Source organism: Oncorhynchus mykiss, chromosome 20 (genome assembly GCF_057628025.1).
Source record: "Oncorhynchus mykiss isolate SJ-2025 chromosome 20, ASM5762802v1, whole genome shotgun sequence".
Classification (NCBI taxonomy): domain Eukaryota; kingdom Metazoa; phylum Chordata; class Actinopteri; order Salmoniformes; family Salmonidae; genus Oncorhynchus; species Oncorhynchus mykiss.
This window is the reverse complement of record NC_143041.1, coordinates 17,920,750-17,948,143: the sequence shown is the minus strand read 5'-3', so window position 1 is coordinate 17,948,143 and position 27,394 is coordinate 17,920,750. Positions and strand designations below refer to the sequence as shown.

The window sequence follows — 27,394 nt, the reverse complement described above, 5'->3', positions numbered from 1 at the left end:
AAAATAAGCGCAGCTCTCTGAGCTCTCTCTAAGGGGACTGAGGCTTTCATCGTTTCTTATATATATGCACAAGCCAAATAGATGCTCAGTCAGAGCTTCATAATAAAACACAGAGCCAACCTAGTTACAAAAATATACAATATAAAATTGTGTAGCCTACATTGTGTACATTTTCACTTTTGGAATGACAACGTATTTTGGAGGATTTTAATCCGTCCAAGGATCGGTGACGTTTGCCGTATTTTCCCTGTCCTGCATTTACATACTGCGCCTTGCAGAACGAATCTTTTGGATGAGTGCCTGGTCATTGAGATACAAGCTGCATGCATCACTGCATAACTCGAAGCAAATACAGACATTCAAGATTTGACATTGAAACATTTTAAGTTTGGATATTTAATTGAGGTTCATGTTCAGAAATCTTCGACGGACTGGTTGTCACCAGAGAGCACCAAAAGGATGGGATATGGAAACAAAACCCTGAAAGAATGCACGGTCTTGCTTTGCGTCGCCACCATCCTGCTTTTAGCGGAGAGCAGAAGAGTGAAGCAACCTAGATGCCCCGCATCTTGTACGTGCACCAAAGATAATGCATTGTGTGAAAATATAAGATCGGTCCCTCACAGCTTTCCACCTGATGTCTTTTCCTTGTAAGTGCTTGGAATTAAATATTGTAAATTATTTAAATAATAATATTGGCAATGGCATTATGATGGGGATATCGTATGATCTCTCTTTTGTCGAGTATTAGGAACATGTTGAATGGAATAAATAACACCGTAAACAAAGCAGCTAATTTAAATAATGTACGGCTACAATCAAATTAAATGGTTGATATATTATCAATAACGTGAATCTTTTGTACCATGTTTCTATTCAGATCTTTTCTCAAATCAGGATTCACCCAAATCACTGGAGGAAGCTTCTTACACTCCCCAGCGCTACATCTTCTGTGAGTTTTGACGTTACTAAACGACGTTTTATAATATACGTTAACATGATGGTCCATGTGCATTAACATAGCACAGCTCTGCTCCCTCAGAGGAAGAGCAGGATTATGTAATAACACACTACATGAACTCAGTGGGGCGTAGGATATTGGCTGCTTAGCTCAAATAAAAGCTGCCCAATGAAATGAAACCAAAAACTTTTCTCGGGAATACTGTTACTCCACTGCAGTAAATCGATTGTCTGAGGACCCACCCATATCTCACCATGATAGGCTACAGTGTGAAAACATTTCAGGAAAACATGCATTTGTGGCATGGTGGTTTCCCTCATGCCTAATGATGCAAAATGAGTCAAGAGTTTGTGGGCAATATTAATAATACTGAATAGGCTATGTTATGACAAGTTATGTTGGGACCACATATGTTATTGTTATAGGCTTGTGAAACAGAGTTGTTTTGGAAACGCAGAGTAAGAAAACATTACAAGTGTGAACAGAAGGATTAGGCTACATGAAAATGAAGTGGTTCACATTTTTTTTAGCAGTGGGTTGCTTGGAAACTCAACCACAATGTGAAATATTTATATTCAAGTGTGAGTAAAAGCAAAAATGTTATAGAAATGATGGAATGTAAACTATTTTCTTAACAGCCTATTCACTGCCAACACATTTGACTCAATTGATGAGGATGCATTCCTAGGTCTACCGCATCTGGAGTACCTGTGAGTTGTACTCTCTCTATTGGATACGATCCTCAAATGCATCATATGATGATTAAATCTCAAAATATGTTATTAAATGTTAACTCATTCACAGGTTTATCGAAAACAACAAAATTGCAACAATATCACAATATGCATTCCGGGGCCTAAAAGCAGTTATACACCTGTAAGTATAAGAATGTCATTTTTTACTTAATTACAATCCGAAATCATGTAAAATGTGTTAGAACAATGGACTTGTGTCATTTGCATATTGTGTTAACCATACTTGAACATTTTTCGAGTCACAAGCTAGTCTCAAGGTCTGAGTCTCAAATTGAGTCCCAAGTAGAACGTCCAAGACGTGCATTCTTAGTCACACGTTTTTTTATTAAGTCAAGTCTCAAATCAAGATTTAAAAAAATATCTATACATGCAATGACTTGTTCAAATACAAATATTTGTCAATTGAGGCTACCAGACAAGTCTTTTTCATTATTTTGTCTACAACACATTTTGATGATGTAATAATTCATTAAAAAAAACAAATTCCAAATGCAAGCTTCATAAGTAAATTATGCATTTCAAGCCATATTGACTTACCAAAAGAACCGTAGGCCTATGCTAGTAATTGTTGCTTGATGCCAAATTGCGGGTGAGATTGCAAAGTAAACTGTTAGCCTAATATTTTTGATCACCGAACAATTTTGGAGCTGCATATGACAATCCAACGCACCCGATCCTATAGCTTACAGCAAATCATAGGTTCTCAAGCTTTGAAACACGCATTTTTAGAGGTTGCGGATCAAAGAGTTTGTGAACCTATGAACGAGCGAACATATTGCTGATTTGCGTCAAATTGTAGGGAGAGGATTGCCATACATGCAGTTCCAAAAATTGTTTGGTGATCACGTATAAGCAAGCGCACGCACACAGGTCGAACCAGCGCGCACAATCGCTGCGCGAATGTTGTCTGTCATTACAGCCGTAAACGGTGCTGCATTTTTTAAACGCAATATACACAAATAAACGATGTTTTCCACCAGCATTTTGAGCTGAACGTAAATCATGTTTGCAATGTCACCGCCTACCTGTAGCCTATTGTCAGGAGAATTCTATACTCTTGTTCATTTACCAATTCAATTATGATACCCTCAGTCTGTTTTATCAGGATTTGTAAGATACTGATAGAAACGAAAACAGACAGAGGCCCAGTCTACCAAAGTTAAATGTTTATTCACGGGAACGTTCTGAAGTCAAGAATACAAATCTATTTATTTTATACTGACTTCTCACGCCCACACATACACACAAACATACGCATACACATGTCCTGCTACGCACACACTGTCTGTCTCACTTCCCAGCCGACAGAGAGAGTGACTTTGTCCTTGAGACGTACTCCCCGTTCTCTCCCAAATCTCTAGTCAGGTCAGCACCAAGCTGAGACAGTGTGTTTAGAATACCATAAAGACATATTGTTTTACCCTAATTCTGACTAGGACTACACATTTATTGATTATGATTTCATACATTATAATCAATTCCATACAATTATATGTTTCAAGGCGGAATATTCTAATCCTTCAATTAACAGACAATTCTCACCTATCACCTATGCAGCGGAGGTTGAGGATCAGTTGGAAGGCATGGTCTGTCTGTAGCCTTTTTCTTCCTCATAAATATCGTTCTTGATTTAATATGTTACATCTTCATCCTATAAGTATTGAAGGAAGTGCTAGGTTAGTTATCTTTAGACATATAACCAGTACCCACCACTGAGGTATATAATTCACCCAACCAAGGCCTATCATCTGAAATATGAAAATTAACAATTAAATCACCAGGTAGCCTATTGTTCTGGCAAAGATCCGTTGCAGATTGCTAAACTGTATTTTATATGGATAATATGAATGCAGGCTACTCAGTTTTTTGACAAACAAAACCAGAGAAAATGAAACAAGTGCTTTATGGTCACTAATCGGGAAATGTGCCTTTGCTCGCCAATGCTGATGTCTGGTCATTGGTCAAACGTCTCTGGCTGCATGGAGAGTAAGTGTCCCACAAAATGAATGACAAAACATTACACAACCTGGCCAGATCATTTCAAGTCATCAGTCTCAAGGCAAAGTTGAGATCCACGTCTTGAGTTTCCAAATCCAGTCTCAAGTCATCAAATTTGTGACTTGAGTCCGACTCAAGTCAAAGTCATGTGACTCTAGTCCGCACCTCTGTTGCTTTTCCCATGGTGCATAGCATTATCAAAACCATTGTTCACTGAGGCCTCCCATAGGTACATTCAAATATTAAGCAAATGTACCTCAATTGTATTATTGTGAAAACTGCATATGATGCAAATCCTATTTCAGTGATATTAAGCAAGGTTAGCCTCCTTCACTTCTGCCATATCAAGTTGCCAAAGGACACTGTGGTGGGTCTATGTAAACTTGGTGACCTCTCTGACTGGGAATACTTCCAGTTTTCATTTCAGAATATTTGCTAATAGGGGAGACCGGGGATGGTTGTAACACTTTATTATATATACAAACTGCAAATGCATGGTGTTGTCTTAAATACAAGGAGTGAAGTGTTACAATCTACCCCATGATCTGGGTTAGTTGTAAAAGTGCTTGAGGTGAATTGTAACAGATTGAAAAAGTTCATAAATCATGACATGCAACACATTTTTGAACGCCTTCATTGAGACCATGAGAGCAACATTGCCATGTTTAACATTTTGTTTGGCAGAAATAATAATAAATATAAATAATAAAAATGTTAATTTGTATTTTTTTTTAACTAGGCATGTTATTTAACCCTCCACTAAATGGTCTTTCTCAACCAGACAACAACTAGGCTAAACTAAACACCTGAACATTTCTGGTGTGTGTGTGATTGTATGTTGAACATTTAATCAGTCACAGTTGCGACAGTGGTACAGGCTTGGTGCCTACATAATTTGCATTCCTAGCACTGCAACCAGACCTCCTCGGACTTGGAATTGTTAAAGTGCTCCATGCACACCATGCAGAACTTTTCCTCGATGAAGGAATCTGAATCTTCTGGTTCAATCTGCTTTATTTTTTATTTTTTTTCTGAAGCAGGACAGTTTTTGTTGTTGTTTGGTGTGGTTTGTTTTGGCTTTCTTCTTTCGATCTGTTTTTCTTTTAGGAAGAGCAACATTTGTTTTGCCTTCCGAGTGATTGAATGGGTACATCAACTGGGTTGAAATCAGAAGAGTAATCAGGCGTTTCCACCTGGCCTAGAGAGTTGGCCTGGAAGGCAGCTGGAGAGGTGGCCTGGAAGGCAGCTGGAAAGATGGCCTAGAAGGCAGCTGGAGAGGTGGCCTGGAAGGCAGCTGGAGAGGTGGCCTGGAAGGCAGCTGGAGAGGTGGCCTGGAAGGCAGCTGGAGAGGTGGCCTGGAAGGCAGCTGGAGAGGTGGCCTGGAAGGCAGCTGGAGAGGTGGCCTGGGAGGCAGCTGGAGAGGTGGCCTGGATAGCAGTGGGCACAGTGGGCATAAATCAGCTGCCCTCAAGAGATACTCTTGACAACTTCTGCTCCTGCTCGTCAACGAAGACCCTGTTTCCACTACGGTAGCCTACAAGCTCTCTCGACCCCTTCTCCAGTGGTTTCTTTCTCTCTTTGCAGAATCTGCACAGCATCACATGACATATGCCATACAACTTTGCAACTGATCTGATTGATTCCCCCTGCTCTGTTACATCATTTTACGTTATTTTCAAAGTGTGGAGAGGTCCTCCCCTGTCTGTCTTTCTCTTCCATGATCTAGGCATGCTGAAAGTAAAAGAAAACATGTACCAAAAACATCCAGTTTTAGTCGGGGTTAATTGTAACATGTTACAACCAACCCTGACCCTTGCAGCCATTAGCTAGCTTCCATTTTAGCTAAATGTTAAAACTTTACCATTGCTAACTTGCATCAAATATCTCTACACAGACTGGTTATAAACCTGATATAAGTTTGGTGAATGAAGCTACTGTCAGGTGCGTGAATGAGGACCCAAAAGCGAATTAACAAACAGAGTTTCTTTAATGATGAACACACGTGGGCTCAGATGGACAGGTAGATTCCGACAGGACAGGACAAGGTTGCAGCAAACACGATGATAGTCTGGTTCAGGCATGAGACACACAAACAAGAATCCGACAAAGACAGGAGCAGAAACAGAGAGAGATATAGGGACCTAATCAGAGGGAAAAAGGGAACAGGTGGGAAAAGGGGTGAATGAGGTAGTCAGAGAAGACAAGGAACAGCTGGGGGAAAGAGGGACAGAAACGGTAACCTAGTACGACCAGCAGAGGGAGACAGGGTGAAAGGAAAGGACAGAAAGACACAACATGACAATACATGACAGTACCCCCCCACTCACCGAGCGCCTCCTGGCGCACTCGAGGAGGAAACCTGGCGGCAACGGAGGAAATCCTCGATCAGCGCACGGTCCAGCACGTCCCGAGAGGGAACCCAACTCCTCTCCTCAGGACCGTACCCCTCCCAATCTACGAGGTACTGGTGACCACGGCCCCGAGGACGCATGTCCAAAATCCTACGGACCCTGTAGATGGGTGCGCCCTCGACAAGGATGGGGGGGGGGGGGGGAAGACGAGCGGGGGCGCGAAGAACGGGCTTGATACAGGAGACATGGAAGACCGGGTGGACGCGACGAAGGTATCGCGGAAGAAGAAGTCGAACTGCGACAGGATTAATGACCCGAGAAATACGGAACGGACCAATGAACCGCGGGGTCAACTTGCGAGAAGCCGTCTTAAGGGGAAGGTTCTGAGTGGAGAGCCAAACTCTCTGACCGCGACAATATCTAGGACTCTTAGTTCTACGCTTATTAGCAGCCCTCACAGTCTGCGTCCTATAACGGCAAAGTGCAGACCTGACCCTCTTCCAGGTGCGCTCGCAACGTTGGACAAAAGCCTGAGCGGAGGGGACGCTGGACTCGGCGAACTGAGATGAGAACAGCGGAGGCTGGTACCCGAGGCTACTCTGAAAAGGAGATAGCCCGGTCGCAGACGAAGGAAGCGAGTTGTGGGCGTATTCTGCCCAGGGGAGCTGTTCTGACCAAGACGCAGGGTTGCGAAAAGAAAGACTGCGTAAGATGCGACCAATAGTCTGATTGGCCCGTTCTGCTTGACCGTTAGACTGGGGGTGAAAGCCGGAAGAGAGACTGACGGAAGCCCCAATCAAACGGCAAAACTCCCTCCAAAATTGAGACGTGAATTGCGGACCTCTGTCCGAAACGACGTCTGACGGAAGGCCATGAATTCTGAAAACATTCTCGATGATGATTTGTGCCGTCTCTTTAGCAGAAGGAAGCTTAGCAAGGGGAATGAAATGAGCCGCCTTAGAGAACCTATCGACAACCGTAAGAATAACAGTCTTCCCCGCTGACGAAGGCAGTCCGGTGACAAAATCTAAGGCGATGTGAGACCACGGTCGAGAGGGAATGGGAAGCGGCCTGAGACGGCCGGCAGGAGGGGAGTTACCGGACTTAGTCTGCGCGCAGACCGAACAAGCAGCCACGAAACGACGCGTGTCATGCTCCCGGGTGGGCCACCAAAAACGCTGGCGAATGGAAGCAAGCGTACCCCGAACGCCAGGGTGGCCGGCTAACTTGGCAGAGTGAGCCCACTGAAGAACGGCCAGACGAGTAGGAACGGGAACGAAAAGAAGGTTCCTAGGACAAGCGCGCGGCGACGGAGTGTGAGTGAGCGCTTGCTTTACCTGCCTCTCAATTCCCCAGACAGTCAACCCGACAACACGCCCCTCAGGGAGAATCCCCTCGGGGTCAGTGGAGGCTACTGAAGAACTGAAGAGACGAGATAAAGCATCAGGCTTGGTGTTCTTAGAGCCCGGACGATAAGAAATCACGAACTCGAAACGAGCGAAAAACAGCGCCCAACGCGCCTGACGCGCATTAAGTCGTTTGGCAGAACGGATGTACTCAAGGTTCCTATGGTCAGTCCAAATGACAAAAGGAACGGTCGCCCCCTCCAACCACTGTCGCCATTCGCCTAGGGCTAACCGGATGGCGAGCAGTTCGCGGTTTCCCACATCATAGTTACGTTCCGACGGCGACAGGCGATGAGAAAAATACGCGCATGGGTGGACCTTGTCGTCAGAGAGGGAGCGCTGAGAAAGAATGGCTCCCACGCCCACCTCTGACGCGTCAACCTCGACAACGAACTGTCTAGAGACGTCAGGTGTAACAAGGATAGGAGCGGATGTAAAACGATTCTTGAGGAGATCAAAAGCTCCCTGGGCGGAAACGGACCACTTAAAGCACGTCTTGACAGAAGTAAGGGCTGTGAGAGGAGCTGCCACCTGACCGAAATTACGGATGAAACGACGATAGAAGTTCGCGAAGCCGAGAAAGCGCTGCAGCTCGACGCGTGACTTAGGGGCGGGCCAATCAATGACAGCTTGGACCTTAGCGGGATCCATCTTAATGCCTTCAGCGGAAATAACAGAACCGAGAAATGTGACGGAGGAGGCATGAAAAGTGCACTTCTCAGCCTTCACAAAAAGACAATTCTCTAAAAGGCGCTGGAGGACACGTCGAACGTGCTGAACATGAATCTGGAGTGACGGTGAAAAAATCAGGATATCGTCAAGGTAAACGAAAACAAAGATGTTCAGCATGTCTCTCAGGACATCATTGACTAATGCCTGAAAGACAGCTGGAGCGTTAGCGAGGCCGAAAGGAAGAACCCGGTATTCAAAGTGCCCTAACGGAGTGTTAAACGCCGTCTTCCACTCGTCCCCCTCCCTGATGCGCACGAGATGGTAAGCGTTACGAAGGTCCAACTTAGTGAAAAACCTGGCTCCCTGCAGGATCTCGAAGGCTGAAGACATAAGAGGAAGCGGATAACGATTCTTCACTGTTATGTCATTCAGCCCTCGATAATCTATGCAGGGGCGCAGAGACCCGTCCTTCTTCTTGACAAAAAAAACCCCCGCTCCGGCGGGAGAGGAGGAGGGGACTATGGTACCGGCGTCAAGAGCTACAGACAAATAATCCTCGAGAGCCTTACGTTCGGGAGCCGACAGAGAGTATAGTCTACCCCGGGGGGGAGTGGTTCCCGGAAGGAGATCAATACTACAATCATACGACCGGTGTGGAGGAAGAGAGGTGGCCCTGGACCGACTGAACACCGTGCGCAGATCGTGATATTCCTCCGGCACCCCTGTCAAATCACCAGGCTCCTCCTGTGAAGAAGAGACAGAGGAAACAGGAGGGATAGCAGACATTAAACATTTCACATGACAAGAGACGTTCCAGGAGAGGATAGAATTACTAGACCAATTAATGGAAGGATTATGACAAACTAGCCAGGGATGGCCCAAAACAACAGGTGTAAAAGGTGAACGAAAAATTAAAAAAGAAATGGTTTCGCTATGATTACCAGAAACAGTGAGGGTTAAAGGTAGCGTCTCACGCTGAATCCTGGGGAGAGGACTACCATCCAGGGCGAACAAGGCCGTGGACTCCCTTAACTGTCTGAGAGGAATGTCATGTTCCCGAGCCCAGGTCTCGTCCATAAAACAGCCCTCCGCCCCAGAGTCTATTAAGGCACTGCAGGAAGCTGACGAACCGGTCCAGCGTAGATGGACCGACAAGGTAGTGCAGGATCTTGAAGGAGAGACAGGAGTAGTAGCGCTCACCAGTAGCCCTCCGCTTACTAATGAGCTCTGGCTTTTACTGGACATGAAGTGACAAAATGACCAGCAGAACCGCAATAGAGACAGAGGCGGTTGGTGATTCTCCGTTCCCTCTCCTTAGTCGAGATGCGGATACCTCCCAGCTGCATAGGCTCAGCTCCCGAGCCGGCAGAGGAAGATGGTAGTGATGCGGAGAGGGGGGCAACGGAGAACGCGAGCTCCTTTCCACGAGCTCGGTGACGAAGATCAACCCGTCGCTCAATGCGAATAGCGAGTTCAATCAAGGAATCCACGCTGGAAGGAACCTCCCGGGAGAGAATCTCATCCTTTACCTCTGCGCGGAGACCCTCCAGAAGACGAGCGAGCAAAGCCGGCTCGTTCCAGCCACTGGAGGCAGCAAGAGTGCGAAACTCAATAGAGTAGTCTGTTATGGATCGATTGCCTTGACATAGGGAAGACAGGGCCCTGGAAGCCTCCTCCCCAAAAACAGATCGATCAAAAACCCGTATCATCTCCTCCTTAAAGTCCTGATACTGGTTAGTACACTCAGCCCTTGCCTCCCAGATTGCCGTGCCCCACTCACGAGCCCGTCCAGTAAGGAGAGATATGACGTAGGCGACACGAGCAGTGCTCCTGGCGTAAGTGTTGGGCTGGAGAGAAAACACAATATCACACTGGGTGAGGAACGAGCGGCATTCAGTGGGCTCCCCAGAGTAACACGGCGGGTTATTGATTCTGGGCTCCGGAGATTCGAAAGCCCTGGAAGTGGCCGGTGGATCGAGGCGGAGATGGTGAACCTGTTCTGTGAGGTTGGAGACTTGGGTGGCCAGGGTCTCAACGGCATGTCGAGCAGCAGACAATTCCTGCTCGTGTCTGCCTAGCATCGCTCCCTGGATCTCGACGGCTGAGTGGAGAGGATCCGAAGTCGCTGGGTCCATTCTTGGTCGGATTCTTCTGTCAGGTGCGTGAATGAGGACCCAAAAGCGAATTAACAAACAGAGTTTCTTTAATGATGAACACACGTGGGCTCAGATGGACAGGTAGATTCCGACAGGACAGGACAAGGTTGCAGCAAACACGATGATAGTCTGGTTCAGGCATGAGACACACAAACAAGAATCCGACAAAGACAGGAGCAGAAACAGAGAGAGATATAGGGACCTAATCAGAGGGAAAAAGGGAACAGGTGGGAAAAGGGGTGAATGAGGTAGTCAGAGAAGACAAGGAACAGCTGGGGGAAAGAGGGACAGAAACGGTAACCTAGTACGACCAGCAGAGGGAGACAGGGTGAAAGGAAAGGACAGAAAGACACAACATGACAATACATGACAGCTACACTTTTATACAATCACAAAAACACATTCGGTCAAAATAATGACTTTCTTACCTCAAAATCAGATTTCTGTCAATAGAATTTGCAGAGTTTATCACAGTGACTTGCTTTTTCACATAAGGATTCAGGACTAAACTGAGCATGTGCACAGTGAATCATATGATTCTACCTCGCTCCTGATTGGAGGAATTGCAAGTGTTACAACTGTCCCGTGTCACCACCATCCCGTTTTACCCTACACTCCTTTGTATAGAAAAAAAAGGCAAACATGAGTGGACATATAAGTTTGTCGAATCGTAATTCTAAGAATGTATCGCCTTTCACTATTTTCAGTAGATTGTCTGAGTGTACTGTGTACTCTTGACAATCAAATTATAACCAAGAACAATATGTCCTGGGGTGCAAAACAAAACATGATTTCTGCTCTGTAACCTCTCCTCCTTACTCATTCTGGACCGAAGTGACAGTCAGGGCAGTGACAGGGGGGAAACATAATGCTGAGTTCCAAGAACAACTCTTTTTAGAAGTCAGACACAATGTATTGTGTTGATTCAGGACATACTGTATTTTGTGGTCTAAAACACAATGTTTTCCTTTTTTAAATTTTTTATCAGGAGCCTGGCCTATAATAACCTGGGTACATTACCCAAAGATGTTTTCAAGGGCATGGATGCTTTGGTGAAAGTGTGAGTATTTTTTTATTTTCTTCACATAACCAGCCGCTTAATCTGCAACATCGCCATCTAAAGTGTACTTATGTAAAACAAAAAAAAGTGTTTTATTTTCATTCAAAATATTCAGGTTTTGATTTATGCATACTGTGTTAACCTGTTTTACCAGGGATCTGAAAGGGAACAACCTGGAATGTGACTGCAAACTAAAGTGGCTGGTGGAGTGGATGCATACCACCAATGCGATGGTTGATCAGATCCTCTGCAGTGGGCCCCCGCTTTTTCAAGGGAAACTGATCAATGACCTTGTGCCCGGGTCTTTTGACTGCATAACTGCAGGTGATTGGTGCAATTATTTAAAATAAAATAAAATGTTATTTGTCACATGCGCCGAATACAACAGTGAAATGCTTACTTACAAGCCCTTAACCAACAATGCAGTTAAGAAAAACACATGTAATTAAGGAAAAAATAGATGAGTAAAAAATAAGAAATAAAAGTAACAAATAATTAAAGAGCAGCAGTAAAATAACAATTGCGAGGCTATATACAGGGGGTACCGGTACAGAGTCAATGTGCTCGGGCACAGGTTAGTCGAGGTAATTGAGGTAATATGTACATGTAGGAAGAGTTAAAGTGACTATGCATTGCACACCTTGCAATGTTAATCTCCTTAACCACTGCTGCTTCATGCTATTCAGCAGTGGCCATTACACAATAGACTCAAAGACTGTAAATTAATTACAAGTCAGAATAAAGTGAAAATGATAACACTAATACTGTAGAGTATGTACCTAGAGTAGCCTACAAACACTAAAAACAGTCACCAAGGAAGAATGCCAGTAATGTTGCCTTCTCTGGTAGTGATGGTAATCCTTATCAACTTCGACTTCAAGTCATCTGCCCTGGGCTCTTTGTGTACCTCTGACCCAATCTTCGGGATACCCAAGAGGAAATGCAGGCGAAAAAGAGAAGAGTGGGCATCCTGGTGGGACTAAGGCAAAGGGAAAACCGGCGACCACTTCCCTGTATTCTATTGGCCACTTGATAATAAGATGGAAGACTGATCGCAGCTTTGCTGTCAACGGGACTCTCGTAACTGCAATATTCTGTTTTTCTGAAACATGGCTTTCAGACCCCCCGCAGCTATCCAACTCAGTGGATTCTCCATTTACTGAGCGTACAGGACATTGGATTCAGGGAAATCAAAAGGGGAGGGGTAAGTCTCTTCATCACCAACAATGTATTGTTCACCCGTCTTGGAATTTCCACGATGGTGAAATGCAGACCCTCCTACCTCTCGAGAGTGTTGATGTATATATTCCACCTCAGGCCTACTACAACAACAAGCTGGCACTTAACGAACTGTACGAGGCTGCTTTTCTTGGTGCCAGTAATTTTATTTCCGTGTCACTAAGACACTTGATTCCCAACTTCTATGAACACGTCTCCTTTGCCACTAAGGGCGATAAAGTCCTAGACCACTGTTACTCAACCCACATGCAAGCATACAAGGCCCACCATGATCCCCCTTAGGCAAATCAGATCATGACTCATGCTTCCTGTTTACAAACAGAAGCTCAAACAGGAAGTACCTGTGATGCGTTCCGTGGACATTTATTTACAATGACGGTAGATAAATGATACCCAAAGCGGAAGCTATACTGCAGGACTGCTTTCCTAGATCTGACTGGAATATGTTCTGGGACTGCACCGATAGCATCAACGAGCTGGCAACCACAGTCACCGGCTTCATCAGGAAACGCATTGCAGATGCTTCCCCAATCAAAAGCCCTGGATTAACACTGAGGTAAGTGCTAAAATAAAGGACAGAAATATTGCACACACAGGGCTACCACAGCCAACCCCGGCACTATGGCTGACACAAACACGTACAAGAAGTTCCGCTACAACCTCCGCAAAGCCATCAAACAGACGAAAGGACAATATGGGAATCCTATTACACCGGCTCTGACACTCGACGTATGTGGCAGGGGCTACAGTCCATTACAGATTACAAAGGAAGGCCTAGCCGTGATCTGCCCAACGATGCCTCTCTACCAGACGAACTCAATGCATTTTATGCACGCTTCGATAAAAACAACACCAAGCTGTGCATGAGGGCCCCCGCCATTTCATTGGACTGGGTGATCTCGCTCTGAGGCCGACGTGAGTAAAGCTTTTAATCTGTTCAATACTCGCAAGGCCACGGGGCCAGACGGTTCTCACAACATCTGGCATCTTCACAGTCATTTTCAACCTCTACTGATCCCAGTCTGTAATCCCCACGTCTCAAGCTGACCACCATCATTCCTGTTCCCAAGAACTCAAAGGCTACCTATCACAATGACTATGGCCCTGTAGCACTCACATCTGTAATCATAAAATGCTTTGAAAGGCTGGTCATGGCACACATCAACTCCATCATCCCAGACACCTTAGTCCAGGTGTCTCCAAAAAAGTTTTAAATTATTTATGTCTATCTTCAATCTACACAAAAACAGGTTTTTCTACATTTTTGCATTATTTACTAAAAATAAAAAATAGAAATACATTATTTACATAAGTATTCAGACCCTTTGCTATGAGACTCAAAATTGTGCATCCTGTTTCCATTGATCATCCTTGTGATGTTTCTACAACTTGATAGAGGAGTCCATCTGTAGTAAATTAAATTGATTTGATATGATATGGAAAGGCACACACATGTCTATATAAGGTCCAACAGTTGACAGTGGATGTCAGAGCAAAAACCAAGTCCACAGGTTGAAGGAATTGCCCGTAGAGCTCCGAGACAGGATTGTGTCGAGGCACAGATCTGGTGAAGGGTACCAAAAAATGTCAGCAGCATTGAAGGTCCACAAGAACACAGTGGCCTCCATGATTCTCAAATGGAAGAATTTTAGAACCACCAATACTCTTCCTAGAGCTGGCCGCCCTTGCCAAACTGAGCAATAGGGGGAGAAGGGCCTTGGTCAGAGAGGTCACCAAGAACCCGATGGTCACTGACAGTGGTCCAGAATTCCTCTGTAGATATGGGAGAACCTTCCAGAAGGACAAACATCTCTGCAGCACTCCACCAATCAGGCCTTTATGATAGAGCGGCCAGACGGAAGCCACTCCTCAGTTAAAGGTACATGACAGCCCACCTGGAGTTTGCCAAAAGGCACCTAAAGGACTCTCAGACCATGAGAAACTCTGGTCTGATGAAACCAAGATGGAACTCTTTGACCTGAATGCCAAGCTTCACGTCTGGAGGAAACCTTGCACCGTTCCTACGGTGAAGCATGTCGGTGGCAGCATCATGCTTTGGGGATGTTTTTCAGTGGCAGGGACTTGGAGACTAGTCAAGATCGAGGGAAAGATGAACGAAGCAAAGTACAGAGAGATCCTTGATGAAAACCTGCTCCAGAGCGCTCAGGACCTCAGACTGGGGAGAAGGTTCACCTTCCAACAGGACAACAACCAGCCAAGACAACACAGCAGTGGCTTCAGGAATAGTCTCTGAATGTTCTTGAGTGGTCCAGCCAGAGCCCGGACTTGAACCTGATCGAACATCTCTGGAGAGACCTGTGCAGCGACGCTCCCCATCTAACCTGACAGAGTTTGAGAGGATCTGCAGAGACGAATGGGAGAAACTCCCAAAATACAGGTGTGCCAAGCTTGTAGCGTCATACCCAAGAAGACTCGAGGCTGTAAACGCTGCCAAAACATTTCTAAAAATATTGTGTATTTATTCCTCGTGTTATTATTTATTATTCTTTTATTTCTCTCTGCATTGTTGGGAAGGGCTCGTAAGTAAGCATTTCACTGTTAGTTTATGAAGCATGTGACAAATTCGATTTTATGCTTAGTCTAATACAGTGAAAACAAACTTAAAGATACCAAAAACGTTTTAGTCCAATCAACATTGCTAAATAACATGTGGCAGTCCATGGTGTTGATTTCTCTGTGTGTGTGTGTGTGTGTGTGTGTGTATGTGTGTGTGTGTGTGTGTGTGTGTGTGTGTGTGTGTGTGTGTGTGTGTGCGTGTGTGTGTGTGTGCACCGTGCGAGCAAGAAGAAAAAACATGTTGACTCACCCTACTTGTACATTAGATGAATGTCCAGGGCCGACTCTAGCCTTTTGGGTACCCTAAACTAGAGTTGGTTGCCCCCCCCCCCCCCCCATCTTGCAGCAAGACATTTTAGTGGCCACCCTCTTAACAGCGGTGAGAAACATTTAGGATTGAAAGTAAATTTGACTAATTTTACCATGGGGCAGAGAGAAAAATGCTAATTTCCTACAATTCTAAACATTTTGTCATGACTTATGCCATGTTAATATGATATATGAGTGAGAATGACTGACAAAATCAATGGGGGCCCCCTGGATGTCAGGGCCCTGGGCATGTGCCCTGCGTTCCCTTCAGTATTTGGCCACAAATACTACAAGTTTAGATAGTCTAGCCAGATTAACTACCAATCTACAAATTGTTAGCTGGCATGGCTAATTGAGTGTTTTTCAGTGAGTGACATACTAAGAGAAAAACTGTTGAAGGATGCAAAACCACATGTAAAAAATTGCACCTGGTGTATTCTACTATTCTTATTCTCAATAGTAATTTGAGACCATGACGGAGTTCCAAAAAATGAAAATTAAGTGACCGCTTATTTTGCTTATGCCTGTAGCCGGCCCTGTGAATGCCAATGCCTCCTCCTCTCTTTCATGTTGGCAAAACGGTCTATGACTGTCAGTATACGCAGTACATGCACCTTCAAAAAAGATAGCTCAGATGTGCGAGTGCCTTTTGAATTTTGTATTGTGGAGTAACTACAATATTGTTTTTCCATCCTCAGTTTTTTCCTATCACAGCCATTAAACGCTGTAACTGTTTTAAAATCACCATTGGCCTTGTGGTAAAATCCCAGAGCGATTTCCTTCCTCTCCGGCAACGGAGTTAGGAAGGACTCCTGTATCTTTGTAGTGACTGGGTGTACTGATACACCATCCAAAGTGTAATTAAGAACTTCACCATGCTCAAAGGGGTATTCAATTTTTCTTCTACTTTGACATTAGAGTATTTTGAGTGGACAATAAAATGACAATTTAATCCATTTTAGTCTCACTTTGTAACACAAACAAATGTGGAAACAGTCAGGGGGTGTGAACACTTTCTGAAGGCACTGTACTTGCATTCTTATGTTCAACTTACATCATACATCTTGTTTTTTTATTCCATTTTCAATGATCTACATTATTATTGCTTCATTTTTGGGAAATAGCTCTCAAGTAAGAATTTCACTGTACTGTCTTACACCGGTTTTGCACTTGTCGAATAAACATTGAAACATGAAATCTGTTTTGTATTGCAGAGTTTGCCTCTTATCAGCCACTGATGTTTGAGTCCATTTCAGTGGAGTCCTTTATCTTTGGTATGGATACATTTGTTGTGTTTGCCCAGCCCTTTACTGGAACGTGCAGCTTCCTGGAATGGGATCACGTTGAAACTGTTTTCAGAACCTATGACAGCATTCAAAGTGAGCAATGTTTATTTTATATCACGAGATGTCGAAATGATATGCCATGAATACAGTGGCGTACTATATCTTGTGCATCCTAAAAATGTATAGTGTATATGTATTTAGTGTTTCTCGCAAATGTTGACTTCATGTTCCTATGTTCTAATACTTTGTTTTTTGGTCCTTGTTTTACAGGTACATCCACTGTGGTATGCAAACCCATGGTGATTGATAATCAGCTGTTCATCTTCGTAGCCCAGCTCTTTGGTGGCTCTCACATTTACAAGCGGGACATTTCAGCCAACAAATTCATCAAAATCCAGGATATTGACATCCTAAAAATCAGGAAACCTAATGACATTGAGACTTTCCTCATAGACGGTGAGTCCTTCTTCGTGATCGCAGACAGCTCCAAGGCCGGTTATACCACAGTGTACAAGTGGAATGGCTATGGGTTCTACTCTCACCAGTCCCTCCATCTCTGGTACCGTGACACAGACGTGGAGTACCTGGAGATCTCTGGAAAGCCCCATCTGATCCTAGCCAGCAGTTCCCAGAGGCCTGTCATCTACCAGTGGAGCAAGAGTCTGAAGCAGTTCGACAGGCGCACTGATATCCCCGAAATGGAGGACGTGTATGCGGTCAAGCACTTCAAGGTGAAGAGTGATCTTTTCATCTGCCTGACGCGTTTTATTGGGGACTCCAAGGTGATGAGGTGGGACGGCGCCATGTTCAAAGAGGTACAGACAATGCCTTCGCGGGGCTCCATGGTCTTCCAGCCAGTCTCCATCGGCAACTGGCAGTACGCCATCCTCGGCAGCGACTACTCACTGACGCAGGTCTATCAGTGGGATTTGAAGAGGGGCCAATTTGTTCACTTCCAGGACCTGAACATCCAGGCACCAAGGGCATTCTCTGTGGTGTCCATTGACAACAGAGAGTTTCTGCTGGCCTCCAGCTTTAGAGGGAAAACTCAGATATACGAGCACATAATGATTGACCTGAGTAATAATTAATTAATGAAAACAATTAAGGAGTGTGTAGTTGATAAATGCAGTATCACATAACACTGGAGGGGATGACTATACTGTAGGGCTATATGCATGATATAGTCCACTAATAAGAATTCCTGATGAATGCCTTGCTAGAAACATCTACTGTATCCCTTTCTTTCACAGCACTCTCCTCTTTTCTTCCTTGTAGACAAAGCAATTGTTGACTGACTGCAACTAAGCCCTATACTACGACAATAGCTGTGCTTTAGGTAAAGAAAATAACGAGAATACATTCAAATGTAACTCAAATGTTAAATTGAACATTTCATTGACAAACAATTTGCCAAATAAAATGTTTACGTTTTTATAATGAGCCAATTAATTTATACGATACCGCATTTTGTATGTAGAGGGGACCACTCCAATCATGTTATATCTTTCATATGGAGCTAGTTTTAGATTTTGAAATTACATTTTGAATTTAACCTAATGTAGGCCAAGATATATAACTGCAATACTACAAAAAACATGTGTATTCTAATCTGTAGTAAGAGTGTATTTTGTTTTTACTTTAGCTGTATTTTATGTGTAGTAGGCTAGTAATAAACACATTTCATAAAACCATAAATGTGTTATCTTCATGTCCTTGTTTAATAAAACACCACAATTGCATTAGCCTACACTAGTGGCGGTTGGTGGGAGGAGCTATAGGAGGACGGGCCCATTGTAATGGCTGGAATGGAATAAATGGAACAGTATCAAACGTATGGAAACTGTGTTTGACCCTGTTCCAAAAACTCCATTCCAACCATTACAATGTGCCCATCCTCCTATAGCTCCTCCCACCAGCCTCCACAGGCCTACACATATTCAAATCTTGATCATTCTATAACAAGAACAGCACTTTAGTTTAGTACCCCAATAATGTCCACTATTCTTTCATATTTTTTGAATAAGGTGAAGGTTGAACCGTTTTTTGAACTAGACCTGTATTTAGGGTAACGTTTTGGTTGGCCAACTGGCTTGCCCCTTACCGGTATGTCATTTGCTTGAGCGCGGCTAGAAGGGATCCATCTTTTGACAAATTAACGTCAAAAGTGTATTTTTTTGTGAATTTTAGCTACCCCTAACTCTTTTCCTACCCCAAAACGAATTCTCCTAACCTGCTACCAAAAGTCAAATCTGAGGTTAATTTGACAAACGCTGGATCCCTTCTAGCCATGACCCCGGAGAGCTGCCCACTGGAGCTGTCCCCCGTGGTTAAAGTAACTATTGCATGCTACTACAGTGGCCACTAAGGTTACATATTAAACCGGTCTGACAACTCACTCACCCTCAGACATAAAGGGTGTAAAATACATCCAAGGCATGCTCACCTGTTGCAGTTGCATTTTACAATGGGGGATTTGAAGGACAGTAATAGTATAGACGACAGAGTTCTATCGGCCGTTCCCTTTAGACAGGGGGACATTAAAGTTGTATTTCACAAAGTTGGCGATGACGACGAGGATGAACACACTACTGAGAGGATTAATTTACAAAGTAACAGTCATGATGAGCGGGGTAATGAAGAGGCAAGGACTAGAACAGTGGAAAGCAGTGCGAAGCAAAGATTATGTCCTCCCTTGTGTTGTAGAATTGGCGGCGGCGGGGATCCCATCTCAACGGACGCAGGAGACACAGTTGCCAAAGGTAGCCTTCAAGCTAAAACTAGAGATAATTTATATAATTTAGCTAGCTATCTTTAGAGGTCTACCAACGTAACCACTTGAACACACTTGTTTGCGGTTTATTAACACAGTCCATTATATGACTGGATCTGCTTCCATCTAGGTAAAGTTGTATGACCTTTTGAGGTAGATGGGAATGAGAAATTATAACCAGCGGAGTAGCCAATGACGACCTCCGTAGCAGCACGTTATGTAACGGACCTAATCGTGGTTCTCTAATTACTATACTGGTAATAAACATTGCCTCACAAACTCTTTCAGATTAAACTAGCTAATATTCCACATTGCATCATTGTGGCTGCTTCACCCCCACTTTAATCTGTCTGATTATGAATTATTGAATGGTAATCCGTTTAAACATTTTCATCATCCTCAAAGGTGATGATCAGGCAATTTCCCACCAGGATGAATTATATTATTATATTATACCTCTAGGATGGTGGGCATTTATTTAAAAACATATAATTTAATAGACAGGGAGGGGTCTCCAACCTTGTCTATCATTTTTTATAACCTTTTCTACTTAAAAAATGTGTAGTAGCTACTTATTTATATTTTTATATATAGCTTTCAAATAGGAACATTCTTGTCTTCTTCTCTACCCTGCAACTCTTCCCCTCTTCCCCGGTAACAAGAGGTTGCTCTGTTATACCTGGTAAGATACACAAAGTGTACAAAACATTAAGAACAACTGCTTTTTCCATGCCATTCACTGAATGGGAAAGACAAAAGATTGAAGTGCCTTTGAACGGGGTATGATAAGTAGGTGCCAGGCACACCGGTTTGAGTGTGTCAAGAACTGAAATGCTGCTGGGTTTTTCACGCTCAACAGTTCCCCGTGTGTATCAAGGATGGTCCACTACCCAATGGGCATCCAGCCAATTTGACAACTGTGGGAAGCATTGGAGTCAACATGGGCCAGCATTCCTGTGGAATGCTTTCGACACCTTGTAGAGTCCATTCCCCAGCGAATTTAAGCTGTTCTGATGGCAATGTTTTGTACACTCAGTGTAATGGCTAATAAACGGCATTTGGAATGACAGGCCCCATAAAAGAATCTTCTGTGTTTTCCCAAATTCTGTTCTCAGTAAAGAAAAAATCCTGGTATGGGACTTTTCTGTTTTTTACTCTCATATTACACTTATTCATAGAGAAACAACAAAAATGTATGTGCGTTAGAGACCTCTCTAACACCCAGGAAGCTCTCCCATTCACCAGCTCTGCAAGTGTTATAATATCAAAATACGTTCTGTACTCAACAAATATGTTTCACTGAACAACTATCTTCCTTTACTCCCGTTACGGCCAGTAGAGTGCCTTCAGAAAGTATTCATACCCCTTGACTTATTACATATTTTGTTGTGTTACAGTCTGAATTCAAAATGTTCTCACCCATCTATACACAATACCCCATAATGACTAAATGAAAACATGTTTTTAGACATTTTTGCAAAATGTATTGAAAATGAAATACAGAAATCTCATTTACAAGTATTCACACCCCTGAGTCAATACTTTGTAGAAGCACCTTTGGCAGTGATTACAGCTTTGAGTCTTTCTGGTTACGTCTGTAAGAGCTTTCCACACCAGGATTGTGCAACAATTTCCCATTATTCTTTTCAAAATTCTTCAAGCTTTGTCAAATTGGTTGTTGATGATTGCTAGACAACCATTTTCAGGTCAAGTAGATTTAATCAAAACTGAAACTCGTCTACTCCGGAACATTCAGTGTCTTCTTGTGTTTTAGGTTATTGTCCTACTGAAAGGTGAATTCATCTCCCAGTGTCTGGTGGAAAGCAGAAAACCAGGTTTTCCTCTAGGGTTTTGCCTGTGCTTAGTTCCATTACATTTATTTTCTATCCTGAAAAACTCTGCACTCCTTAACAATTACAAGCATACCCATAACATGATGCAGCCACCACTATGCTTGGAAATATGGAGGTTCAGTAATGTGTTGTATTGGATTTGCCCCAAACATAATACTTTGTATTCAGGTCAAAAAGTGAGTAACTTGCCACATTTTTTGCAATATTACTTTAGAGCCTTGTTTCAGTCCATGTTTTGGAATATTTGTATTCTGTACAAGCTTCCTTCTTTTCACTCTGTCAATTAAGTTAGAATTGTGGAGTAACTACAATGTTTCCTATCACAGCCATTCAACTCTGTAACTGTTTAAAGTCACAATTGGCATCATGGTGAAATCCCTGAACTGAGTTAAGAAGGACGCCTGTATCTTTGTCGTGTATGGAGACCCTCGATTTAAGGTATGATTACAAAATGGGGAAGGAAGTCACACAATGGTGTTGTCTGTTCTCAGATGAGTAATGCTCTTCTGTGTCCTTCCACACTGTTTTCCATATATCTAGTCATATATATTTTTTTCTTTTTTATTTTACCTTTATTTAACTAGGCAAGTCAGTTAAGAACAAATTCTTATTTTCAATGACGGCCTAGGAACTGCTTTGTTCAGGGGCAGAACGACAGATTTGTCAGCTCCGGGGTTTGAACTTGCAACCTTCCAGTTACTAGTCCAACGCTCTAACCACTAGGCTACCCTGCCGCCCGATATATATACACCATCCAAAGTGTAATTAATAACTTCACCATGTCAGCTGTCTGCTTTTTTTTAATTTTTAGCCATCTACCAATAGGTGCCCTTCTTTGCAAGGCATTGGAAATCCTCTGTGTTTTTATTTTATTTATTTATTTAACCAGGCAAGTCTGATAAAAACAAATTCTTATTTACAATGACGGCATACACCGTCCAAACCCGGACGATCCTAGGCCAATTGTTTTGATACAGCCTGGATTCAAACACTGAGATGCAGTGCCTTAGTCACTAGTGGGCGATGGCACAAGAACATCCCGGCCAAACCCTCCCCTAACCCGGACGACGCTGGGCCAATTGTGCACCGCCCAATGGGTCTCCCGGTTGCGGCCAGCTACGACAGAGCCTGGACTCGAACCAGGATCTCTAGTGGTACAACTAGCACTGCGATGCAGTGAAGACCACTGCACCACTTAGTAGGCCTCAAAACATCTTATGTTAAATTCAGGCTGGAATAAAACAAAATGTGGAAAAAGGCAAGGGGTGTGAATAATTTCTGAAGGCACTGTATGTATGTACTTCCAAAAAAGGTCTAAATAAAAATGTACAAGTAACCGGAAAAAAAAAATGCATATGTAATTCACATATTTCTGCCACGCACACGTCGGAGGTCTACAACAGCTCAATACATTGGTGGTGCCGAAGAGGCATTTTTTTCTGTTGCTTGTACATTTATATTTATACCTTTTTTGGATGTCCATACTGGCCGTAACGGGAGTAAATGAGATATATTTGGTGAGTAAACAAACGTTTTTTATAATGCTTGCAGAGCTGGTGAATGGGAGTTTGAATCTGAGCTTCCTGGGCGTTAGAGAGGTCTCTCAGACAGAGATACTGGGGCAACTGACCTGGTTACATACAAATAGCCAGCTATACAGCCTAGTGCACACCAAACGTGCACACCAAACAGACAGAGGAAATATTGCTGGAAATTAATTGGCAGACTGTGTTACGTTTGACTTTTTAAGACAAAAGTGCCTAACCAGGGATGTTGTCAATGTGACTTTGATTGGATAGTATCCGGGAGCTTTATGTTTATGACAGATGGAACACATGAAAAAATGAATGTACTTTCAGAATAGATTGGCCGAGCTATTGATACAGTAGGTGCGCTGCGAGCTACTGGTAGCTTGCAATCTACCTGTTGGAGACCCCTGATTTAAGGTACGATTACAAAATGGGAAAGAATGAGCACCTACAGTGCCCACAGGGTGTTAATCAAACTCACAAGGAAGTCTAACAATGGTGTTGTCTGTTCTCAGATGAGTAATGCTCTTCTGCGTCCTTCCACACTGTTTTCCATATATCTAGTTAGTACAGGCTAAAATGGCCCCTTCTTATACTTCCTGTTCAATTTGAGTCTCCCTCTATTTAGGGGACATTGGTTCATTGCCCTCTTTCTATGTTGGCAATAAACATGAGTAATCAGTAGGTACAGTGTGTGACAGGCCAACTCCCAGGTAGATATATCTAATAATATTCAACACCTCAAATCACCCTGCAGATTTCAATTTGTCAAGAAGCTGCCAGTAACTAAGCTTTAGCAGGGATTCTTTTCAACAAAGTTGCATTTGATATCACATTTGAGTACTGTACCTCTTCCCCATCTCAGACAAACAACTATTAAATTACTTCCCTCTTAGTAGGTTAATGTTCAGTTCCATTCAAGCTATTTTAACCAGTTCATGTGTCCTTCTCCCTCTGTCCTCAGAGAATAAACATTGTCCAGGACTGGGCCTGTTTTATGGCCTGCTGGCAACAGTATTCTTCTCCATTATAGCTCTTCTGGTGAAGACAATAGATGGAGTCCATGCTGTAGAAATCAGTGCCTTTCGCTGCTTCTTCCAGATGCTGTTTGTGATGCCTATGCTTATCTATTACAAGTAAGTTATTACATAACTGTATTTATACTATATTGGACCACTTGACCCCTTGAACCTTGATAATCCCATACAAATATTTAACCTATCAATTTTCTGTTTTTCAGGACTGGCTTCCTTGGACCAAGAGACAAGCGGATCTATTTGGTGATGAGAGGGTTCTTGGGTTCCAACGCCATGATCCTATTGTTCTATGCAGTTCAGCAGATGCCCCTGGCTGATGCAACAGTCATCATGTTCAGCAACCCAGTGTTCACTGCCTTGTTAGCCTGGATCTTCCTCAAAGAGAAATGCACAATCTGGGACTGTGTCTTCACTGTCTTCACACTGGCTGGTGTCATAATGATAGCCAGGCCTCCCTTTATATTTGGTGCTCGTAGAGAGGGAATAGAGGGAGACTACACCAATCATCTCAAGGGGACTATTGCAGCCTTCGGTGGAGCGTTAGGAGCAGCCTGCACTTTAGTTATACTCAGGAAAATGGGCAAAAGTGTCCACTACTATCTGTCTGTGTGGTACTATGCGGTCATTGGTTTCATTGAGTGTGTCATCACTTTGTTTATACTTGGTGAATGGACCATTCCATTCTGTGGGAGAGACAGGTGGGTCCTTATGCTGATAGCAATCCTGGGTATTGCTGGCCAAACGTTCCTCACCAAAGCACTTCAGATTGAGAAGGCCGGCCCTGTGGCCTTGATGAGGACCGTTGACGTGGTCCTGGCCTTTATTTTCCAGTTCTTTTTTTTCAACCGTAAGCCCACCATGTGGAGTCTCGGTGGGGCATGTTGTGTGGTCGTCAGTACCTGTGGTGTGGCTCTAAGGAAGTGGTACAGCAACACACACCCAAGAAAGAGCCGCGAACCACGCATCAGACAAATATTTGATTCCAGGAATAAATGAAAGGTTATCAATTAACATGATGTTAATGTTCAGCAGTCAAGAGTGTTATTTAAACCAAAGAACCAATATTACATCCAAATGTTACTGTGAGGTTTTGAGCACAAAACTGGAAATGTTTTAGTATTTACATCAACACACTTAGAAAAGAGGGTTCTTTGGTAAGGGTGATGGTTCTATGTGGAACCATAAGGACTCAAAATAACCATTTGAGCTCTTCAATGGTTCTTTGCCGTTCAGAAAACGGTGCTTTAATCTTTTAGTGATAATTCAAATGTAGGGGAGGTGGCTCATTCTAATATTTTGGGGCGTGGTTTTCTCACAGCTCTTTTTGTGCAGCCGAGAGTGAATGTCATTCCAGTTGACATAATCTGTTGTATTATGTCACTGCATGTTAAATATGACTGGCCAGTAATAGTGTCTTGTGAGAGACTTATGTAAGGCCTCGTGTCAACTGTTGACTAAATCTCAATTATCTATAATATAATATGGCTAACCCTCTTTATAGCACCATAAAGGTTCCATTTAGAACCTCATGAACATGGTAGAACCTTCAAAAAGGGTTCCACTATGGTTACAAGACAAATTACCCTTATTTGGCAGTGGCACTATATACGGTGCCTTCAGAAAGTATTCATACCCCTTGACTTATTCCACAATTTGTTGTGTTACAGCCTGAATTCAAAATCGAAACCCCATAATGACAAAGTGAAAACATGTTTTTAGAAATATAAGCAAATTGATTGAAAATCAAATACAGAAATAATTCATTTAACATAAGTATTTACACTCCTTTGCTATAACACTCCAAATTGAGCTCAGGTGCATCCAATTTCCTTTGATCATCCATTAGATGTCACTACAACTTGCATGTCTGAGCAGAAACTATACCAAGAAGTCCAAGGAACTGTCCATAGATCTCTGAGATAGAATTGTGTTGAAAAATATGGAACTACCCAGACTCTGCCTAGAGCAGTCCGTCTGACCAAACTGAGCAAACAGGCAAGAAGGACCTAGGTAAGGCAGGTGACCAAGAACCTAATGACCACTCTGATAGAACTACAGTTCCTTGGCTGAGATGGGAGAACCTGCCAGAAGGACAACCGTGTCTACAGCACTTCACAAATCTGGGGTTTATGGGAGTGTGGCCAGACTGAAGCCACTCCTGAGAAAAAGGCACGACAGCACACCTGGAGTTTGCCAAAAAGGCAAGTGAAATACAAAAATATTATTTGGTCTGATGAGACAAAAATTTGAGTCTTTGGCCTAAATGCAAAGCGCTAAGTCTGGAAAAAAACAGCAATAACTCATCACACATTGAACACCATCACTACCTACCGTGGAGCATGGCGGTAGCAACATGCTATGGGGATGCTTTTCAGCGGCTGTGACTGGGAGACTGGTAAGGATAGGGAGAACAATGAATGGAGCCAAATACAGGCAACTCCTTGAGAACCTGCTTCAGAGTGCAAACAACAGACTGGGGCAAAAATGTACATTCCAACAGGACAAATGACCCCAAGCATACAGCAAAAGCAATGCTGAAATGGCTTCAGAAGAAGAATGTGAAAGTCCTTGAGGCCCTCAGCTAAAGCCCAGGCTTGAATCCCATTGAAAATGTGTGGAAAGACTTGAAGATTACTGTTCACCGCCACTCTCCATCTAACGGAGCTTGAGAAAATCTGCAGGGAAGAATGGGAAAAAATCCCCAAATATAGATGAGTATGTCTGTATCAGCTTTGCACAAGACGACTCAAGGCTGTAATCATCACCAAAGGTGCTTCTACAAAGTATTGACTCTGGGGTGTGAATACTTATGTGAATTAGATATGTCTGTATTTCACTTTCAATACATTTGCAAAAGTTCTAAAAATATGTTTTCACTATTGTGTGTAGATGGGTGAGAAAAAATATCAATTTAATCCATTTTGAATTCAGACTCAAACACAACAAAATGTGGAATAAGTCAATGAGTATCAATACTTTCTGAAGGCACTGTAGAACCATTTTTGCACGTGTACTGAGTGTCACGGTTTTCTTCCTGGGAAGGAGAGGCGGACCAAAACGTAGCGTGGTTATAGTTCATGGTTCTTTAATAAGAAAACTCAAACATGAACAAACTACAAAACAATAAACTTGAAAACCGAAACAGCCCCAACTGGTGCATAAAACACAAAGACAGGAAACAATCACCCACAAAATACCCAAAGAATATGGCTGCCTAAATATGGCTCCCAATCAGAGACAACGATAAACACCTGCCTCTGATTGAGAACCAATCTAGGCAACCATAGACTTACCTACACACCTAAACTGAACACAACCCCATAAATCTACAAAAACCCCTAGACGAGACAAAACACATAAATCACCCATATCACACCCTGGCCTAACCAAAATAATAAAGAAAACAAAGATAACTAAGGCCAGGGCGTGACA

The 27,394-nt window shown here is 43.2% G+C and overlaps 2 protein-coding genes across 3 annotated transcripts; both read left to right on the top strand.

Annotated features, from left to right (window-relative positions):
• LOC110499008 (leucine-rich glioma-inactivated protein 1) lies at window positions 1–18,468 on the top strand. 2 transcript variants are annotated; one of them, XM_090212424.1, is made up of 9 exons: window positions 277–650; window positions 881–952; window positions 1,600–1,671; window positions 1,766–1,837; window positions 4,822–5,243; window positions 11,288–11,359; window positions 11,514–11,683; window positions 16,699–16,863; window positions 17,041–18,468. In XM_090212424.1, the coding sequence occupies exons 6-9, from the start codon at window positions 11,340–11,342 to the stop codon at window positions 17,859–17,861; spliced, it is 1,176 nt and encodes a 391-aa protein (XP_090068550.1). In that variant the 5' UTR covers window positions 277–650; window positions 881–952; window positions 1,600–1,671; window positions 1,766–1,837; window positions 4,822–5,243; window positions 11,288–11,339; the 3' UTR covers window positions 17,862–18,468. The 2 variants fall into 2 exon arrangements, with proteins under 2 accessions (XP_021431469.3, XP_090068550.1); XM_021575794.3 differs by lacking the exon at window positions 4,822–5,243 and having other exon boundaries at window positions 1–650.
• A 615-nt stretch (window positions 18,469–19,083) lies between these two features.
• Window positions 19,084–24,984, top strand: slc35g1 (solute carrier family 35 member G1). The gene is made up of 3 exons (XM_021575792.3): window positions 19,084–19,532; window positions 23,890–24,061; window positions 24,166–24,984. Exons 1-3 carry the CDS (start codon window positions 19,238–19,240, stop codon window positions 24,956–24,958), a joined length of 1,260 nt encoding a protein of 419 aa, XP_021431467.2. The 5' UTR covers window positions 19,084–19,237; the 3' UTR covers window positions 24,959–24,984.
• Window positions 24,985–27,394: the final 2,410 nt, after the last annotated feature.